At 43.8% G+C, this 6,827-nt stretch overlaps 1 protein-coding gene across 1 annotated transcript; it reads right to left on the bottom strand.

Annotated features, from left to right (window-relative positions):
- Positions 1 to 2,432: 2,432 nt before the first annotated feature.
- On the bottom strand, positions 2,433 to 6,464 carry LOC125024633. Its single transcript, XM_047612438.1, has 4 exons — positions 6,299 to 6,464; positions 5,966 to 6,121; positions 4,884 to 5,060; positions 2,433 to 3,956 (listed from the first exon to the last, which is right to left on the bottom strand). Exons 1-4 carry the CDS (start codon positions 6,462 to 6,464, stop codon positions 3,727 to 3,729), a joined length of 729 nt encoding a protein of 242 aa, XP_047468394.1. The 3' UTR covers positions 2,433 to 3,726.
- Between the last annotated feature and the right edge of the window lie 363 nt (positions 6,465 to 6,827).

Below are 6,827 nucleotides of genomic sequence, written 5' to 3'. Positions count from 1 at the left end.
AGCAAAGTCAAGGTTTGTAACCTTGATATTGCCCAGAGTTGCTCCACAGTGACTTTGGACAGTAGCTCTACCCAGTATCCAAACCATGCAAGTGTTGAAAAGTGTTGGTGCAAGAACTCGACAGGCCCCCAACACATTTTACAGCACTTTCAGTGCCTATATACAGGTTTACTATTAATCCAACAATCCTTGATGGAATTCCACTTAGTCTCAGGATCTCCCAGACTGATTCACGATGCACCCTATGAAATACCTTCTTGAGGTCGATGTAAGCTGCGAGCAGCCCACGTCCGAACTCATTATGGCGCTCTACAATGACTTGAAGCTCCATGATACTGTCTATTGTGGACTTACCAGTAGTGAATCCAGATTGCTTCAGCCTCAGCAGGTGGTCTCTGATATGTCTCAGTAGGATGTGTGCGAGTACCTTGCCTGGTATACTGAGTAGTGTAATACATCGGTGATTGCTGCAGTCCCACCGATCCCCTTTCCCCTTCCAGAGAGGGATGACCACACCCCTCAGCAGGTCAGGGGGAATAGTACCAGTCTGCCAGATGGCAGACAGGAATGTATGCAAGCCCCTTGCCATAGGTTCTCCACCAGCCTTTAAAAATTCAGCTGGGATGCCACAAACACCTGCTGGTTTACCACTCTTCAGCTTGGAGATCGCCCCTCTGACTTCAGTCATGGAGGCTGGATCCTCAGTGATGGGTGGGTCTGGCAGAGGAATCTCAACATTACCCACATCCAAGTTAACAGTTGGTGGATCAACCTGATACAACTGCTCCAAATACTCAGCTCAATGCACGTGCACCTCATCAGGATCTGAGATTATCTGGCCACTTGCTGAACAGACTGCAGTCCTCTGTGAGGAGAGCTTGGAGTTCCACTTTCTCAGGGCTTGGTACGCAGGACGAAGTCATTTACTAGGAAATGGCTTTCGACCTCCTCTGCAAGATTCCTGATAAACTGTTACTTATCCTTTTTCAACAGTGACCTAGTCCTGCGCACCAGAGAATGGTGCAAGTAGCAATCCCCTGACAATCAAGCCACAAGACAAGCATTTGTGGCTTCCAGTGTCTCCTGCAAGAAGGAATTCTGTCTTGCTCTTGGGCGTTCACCAATCGATTCTTGGGCTGCATCAAGCGCACTACCTGTATCACTGTACTAAGTTTAACGATGTGGGTCAGAGTGCTGATACCATGACCAAAGTCACAGAAAAGGCTCCTGAGCCATGATGAACAACAGACATCTCGTAGCCAGCTCGATCGCAGCCGGATACCTCATTGAAGTCACCCAGAACAACACAAATATCTCTCCGAGGACAGCTGTCTGCCACAGATGCAAGTTTGGCATAAAACATCTCTCTCACCTCAAGTTTATATACATCCATATACATCCGTAGGAGCATACACAGCAGTAAGAGACATGAAGCCAAATAAAAACTTCAGTCTCAATACCATAATATGCTCATCGATTGGAGTGACCTCTACTACCGAGGGTTGAAGTCTGCTGGAGATGGCTATGACTACTCCCTGGAGATGATGGCCATCACTGTGGCCCGACCAGTAATAAGTGTAGCCACCCACACTAATCGTGCCGCTGCCAGGTCTACTCACCTTCAAGAGAGCAGCCACCTCAACTCTCAGCTGCTTCAATTCCCTCGGCAGTAGTGGTAACCGATCGTCCTGTCGCAAGGAACGGACGTTCCAAGCCCCCACCCTGACAGCCCACTTGAGATCTAACCTCGGGCAGGCACTCCGGGTGGGCGACACCTCTGCCACCCCATATAGAGGGGGTTGGCTGGCTGCAGGCCCCATAATCCATCTGCAGGGTTCCCTGGGGCTTTCCTCCACAAGCCTCACGCCAGGATGCCCGTGATAGCAACACATCTACAGAAGCAATACAAGCAGATGCACAAACACATAAAACGAACAATAAAAAAAAAACGCTAAATACTACCACTACGACAAAGTAGGTGAATGCGATGGTACAGCCCAGACTTCGGATTAAAAGTCTGAGACTCATTAACCGTAACAGAATTGATAATTCGTGTAAAATTTACAAAACTTTCTTCCATTGCAATGTTATACACAATTATACACTGAGATACAGAGGTAATCATAAACTTATAATGCTAATTAATTCCTAAATCTGGGCTCCAGCGGCGCATTCGCATAATGTGCCGTAATGGAGGCACTGCTCAGCGTCTACTTACAGACACAGAGATGAGCAAACACAGCCACACCTGCATCAGACAGACATGCATATACACGCACATACATTTATTTATACAAAAAGACTTACACACATTTTCGTGCTAAATATGTAGATAAATAGACATTTCCACACAAGTACACATCGATGCACATATGCGCATACACCATAAACACACACATACACACATGAATATTGTAGTCATACCACACCACTCCCTACATACACACACACGCCCACTGGGGGAGGGTCCTGGGGATTCCACGAGCAATATCCGAGTCGGGGAGAAGAACGAACGTGGCTTTGTATATAACCTCTGTCTAGGAGATCAAGGAGGTAAATAATAAATGGAACAAGTAAGCTAGACTTGGGTCCTTTTTTTGTACGTTCAAGGAAAGAAAACGCAATTGTTCACGCGGTTGGGTAATGCCTCTGTGCCAGGTGCTTCATTTCAGCGTCGCCAACGCCCGAAAACGGAGTAGTTTAGCATATGTTTTGGATACAGGTTCACAAATTAGCAACACTGAGTGGAGGAACTGGAAGCAGATGAGACTGTACATTCAGCCCTACGTCCCAAGACACATATAGCACTAGTCAACATACATGTACTGCATAGACCTTCAACATTTCAAGTCTAAGACCTGATGTACACGCATTTGCAACACGACTTCCCAAACTACACAAACGCCCACTCACCCCTTCCCCCTCCTTAAGGGCTGTTCACATTAATCTTTTCTGTCCAGGGATCCCTTTACAGGGCTGGATACTTCCCTAGCTGTAAACGGATTCGCTGCGTCGGTATTCCATCCCTGCCTAGAGTTGAAAGGTATTGCTGAAACAAAAACTATAATATAATCACTGGTAAATGGATTACTTAGGATCTTTAAAGAATGATGAGATATCATGATAAAAACAATTATTAAACACAAAGAAATATTGTATCGAACAATGATGTCTCATTAAATGTTCATAGATAATTCAGATAAACGTTAATTTGACTAACGAACATAAACATCAACCCACTCCTACACGCCAAAAAATATGGAGCTCTCTTCGGAAGTTATTTACGTCTTGTTGGATAGAGTAAACGCCAAAGAGCACTTGTGGAACACCAGTCTTAAGGTTTATAAAAGCAGGAATTTGAAAAGAATATTAATGGATGATTTAAGCAATGAACTCCGTCATGAAGAAGGCCGTAAAAGCATCCTCGATGGAAAGCGCCATTCTTTACTTTTAGGAATGCTGAACTGAGGCGATGGTTCTCTCCGAAGGAACACTGATTGTAGTGTGATCAATCCCTCTCTGTAGCTGACAGACTCTGGCGATCCTATCTGGGGATCCTAGGACAGAATAGATTAGTGTGACCTCCGCTTCATACCCAGCAGCCCACAGCACAATCACGCACAAACATGCACATTCAACCGTACTCAGCACGCACGCGCACACACACACACACACACACACACACACACACACACACACACATACACACACACACACGCACCAGAGTTACCACACGACTCCGATGGGGTTCGCCTGACACATAAACTTCCTGTTTTCATCCGGCCAGGCATCACTCAGTTGATTCTCCCAGAATACCATAACGTCTCTCGCATCTGCTTTGAAGGGTTTCACGACGACGGCCTTTCCTATCTCGGTGTCATTGTAACTGGTTCCGTCGCCCCAAATGAGGTCGTCGCCGACCTTCTTAAGGTCCATGTACAAGGAGCCTGCAGTCGCTGACGGAAGGAAGAGGGAAGGGGGTAAATACACTGGCTGACGACGAATCAGTGCGAAGAGATATACATATGTATAGGACTTGTTGTGACATTTCCGAAACCCCTAACCCTTTGATACACTTTGATACATATTTTCCCCTTACGCGCACATTACCAGAACCTGTTGAAACACCTTTTCGATTTGTGTCAAATATGCTTTCACCTTGATACACTCCAGCCAGCCAATCAGAGCGCAATATTTTTCAGATATAATTCATGTAGTATCAGATAAAGATTTATATTTCCATTAATTATAAATCGCACTGTAAGTATCTCGATAAAACTTTTTATTGTAAAGGTGCATAGAATGTCTCTACACTTTTTTTGCAGCACATCATGTTCTGGAACGACATGGTAAGAATTTCCAACGCGTCCGAGTCTGGAATGACTGTTATTGACTTCTGTAGGATGTCTTCAAAATCATTATGTAGGTCTATTGAATATGTTTACAGGCTCAAAAAATATAAACTTACACTCTTCATGTGAAGAATAATGTATGTAATAAGGAAAAAAATGTTTGGACTGAATCTGAGAAATACATTTAAACTTTCCACATCCGTGCAAAGCGGAGTGTTGTGTATTAACAATACAAGTTAGGTACTTTTTTCATTTTATTTGAAGCTTCCACAACGTTTTGCTTGTAATAAAAAATCAATCCAGCATATTAAGTATTTTAATGATTTTCTATTTACTTTCATGTGAAGAAAAAAAAATTAAAACCTTATATATCAGTACAAACCGATGATATCGTTTCATTGTTTCAAGTTGACACAACTTGAAACAATGCATCAAAGTGCCAGGGGTTTTGAGATGTTACAAACAAGACCTTATGTGTATGTGTGTGTGTGTTCATATATAGTTGTGTGTATATGCACACGCAATAATCACCTGTTGTAGCTGTGAAGTCTCCCAGCATCTGGTATTGCTGCGTCGTCTTGTAAATTCCGAGGCGGTGTCCGGGGATTCTCTCGCAGCGCTCCTTGGCCGACGCGTACGTCGTGAGCTCGGCCGGTTTCAGGTACAGGAGTCCGTCCACGTCGAAGCGGTAATCACCCTCCACGGAAGCTGTTCACATAGTTACATATATATACATATATATGCATACATACATACATCATGCATATATGTATGCACACACACACATACACACACACGCGCGCGCGCGCGCGCGCGCAGGAACGTATACAGATAAACAGATAGCTAAAGAATTAGATATATAAAATAATTCACTCTGATTAATCATTTTGTCTAAACCTCTAAAACCACGAATTTTCATTTTTATTCAATGCTAGAGTGCCAGTTCTTAAATCCAATTATTGTTAATTAGAGTCAAGAATTTGTATGATAAATTATACTAAATAAATAATCGTAAATGTAGCACACAAGTGCAGAATACACAGTCACAGGCACTTATATAATTAGATAGAAATAGTATTATTGCTAATGTTAGGTTACAAGAAATACTATTGAACCCTTGAAGTTTCTCGACTAGGCAAGCAAGTTTGTTGTTGTGAATGTATAGCTCAGGTGCAATTTGCGTTTTTCATTCACACAACATGACTTGCATGTGTAACATTTATATCAACATATATTTACGAAGGTAAAACCTAAACAGTCTTAGCTAACACAGGATTTATTAGGCTTCCAAACAATGGAGTATTACCAGACGTACATGGTCAGAAGTGCCGCTGGCTGTGTGCATGTTTGTATGTGTGTTTCTTAGATACGTTTGGTAATGGGTTGGGTGATCTTCCATCATCAATATGTCCATTTACTTAAGTCTCGCCAGTATGCCTGAAATGCCTTAAATGTAATACTCCGCCGCCCTTCCCCTGACCTAAGTAGTATTACGACATTCATCGTATTTTTCTTTTGGATGTTAATTATAAGGAATTTGGGTTTCTCCTGGATGTTCCCGGATGCAACCCCTCTCATTGCAGGGCGGGTAGTCCGTCGGGGATTAGTCTCACCTTGCAAGAAGAAATAGACGGCGTCCGTGTTGTTCTCGACCAGGTGCGCCGAAGGGCCTGCGTCGGCCAGCCTGCACTCAGAGGTCCCGTCGGTGAGGTTGACGAAGGACCAGGCCAGGCACGAGAGTCGCACGAAGCACATGCTCTTGCAGTGGCCTGTTGGAGGCAGGGGGGAGGGAAGGGGTGAATGACTCGCTCGCTCTCTTTTTCCTCTGTTCTCTCGTTCGTCTGTTCTATACTGATGGCCTGGCTCCCTTTGTGCTTACGCGCATACATAAGTGCCTGTTTGTGTGTCAATGTTCGTCTATAAACAGCAAACCCGGCGCTGCTCACAGGTGCTGGAGGCCGGCAGGGTCAGCGCCACGTCTGCATCCGGAATGGTCTTCCCAGGAGCCATGAAGAAGTTTCCTTTGGCGGACCTGATGTAGTGGACGCTCGGGCTCAGCGCCGCCGCCGCCAGCGCCGCCGCCACAGCTAGCCTCGCTGCGTCCACAGCCATTGCTGGATGTTTGTCTTCTTTTTTCAATAATGTGGTAGATATAATTTCTTAATTGACAGTTAATGAGAATATGTAGGTTGCTTTATAAGTGTAATTAAATAACTAAGTCCAAGACTGACAGCTCAGCGGAAGTGTGTAAACAGCGAGTCCTGTTGTTTTCCGAAGTGGCGTAAGGTTTTTTATTTATCAAGTATTTGCTTTTGCAATGATTATTACTTTTACTTGCTTGATGTTTGATTCATATATTCACATAGAATAGAACTTAGTCTGTGTTTGTTATAATTAACTATTTGTTTTTCTTAGGATTTTTTTTTTTTTTTTTAATGCAATAATTCACTGAACATGTTTATAATAATTTAACTA

This window comes from Penaeus chinensis, chromosome 4, assembly GCF_019202785.1.
Source record: "Penaeus chinensis breed Huanghai No. 1 chromosome 4, ASM1920278v2, whole genome shotgun sequence".
NCBI lineage: Eukaryota > Metazoa > Arthropoda > Malacostraca > Decapoda > Penaeidae > Penaeus > Penaeus chinensis.
The sequence above is the reverse complement of the archived record's forward strand: the minus strand, read 5'-3'. Positions and strand labels throughout refer to the sequence as shown.

Coding starts and splice junctions, on each gene's coding strand:
- LOC125024633 (XM_047612438.1), bottom strand. CDS start 6,464: ATGGCTGTGGACGCAGCGAGGCTAGCTGTGGCGGCGGCGCTGGCGGCG. Junction 5,061..5,965: donor CGTCTATTTCTTCTTGCAAG/GTGAGACTAATC, acceptor CTATGTGAACAG/CTTCCGTGGAGGGTGATTAC. Junction 3,957..4,883: donor AGACTTCACAGCTACAACAG/GTGATTATTGCG, acceptor TCCTTCCGTCAG/CGACTGCAGGCTCCTTGTAC.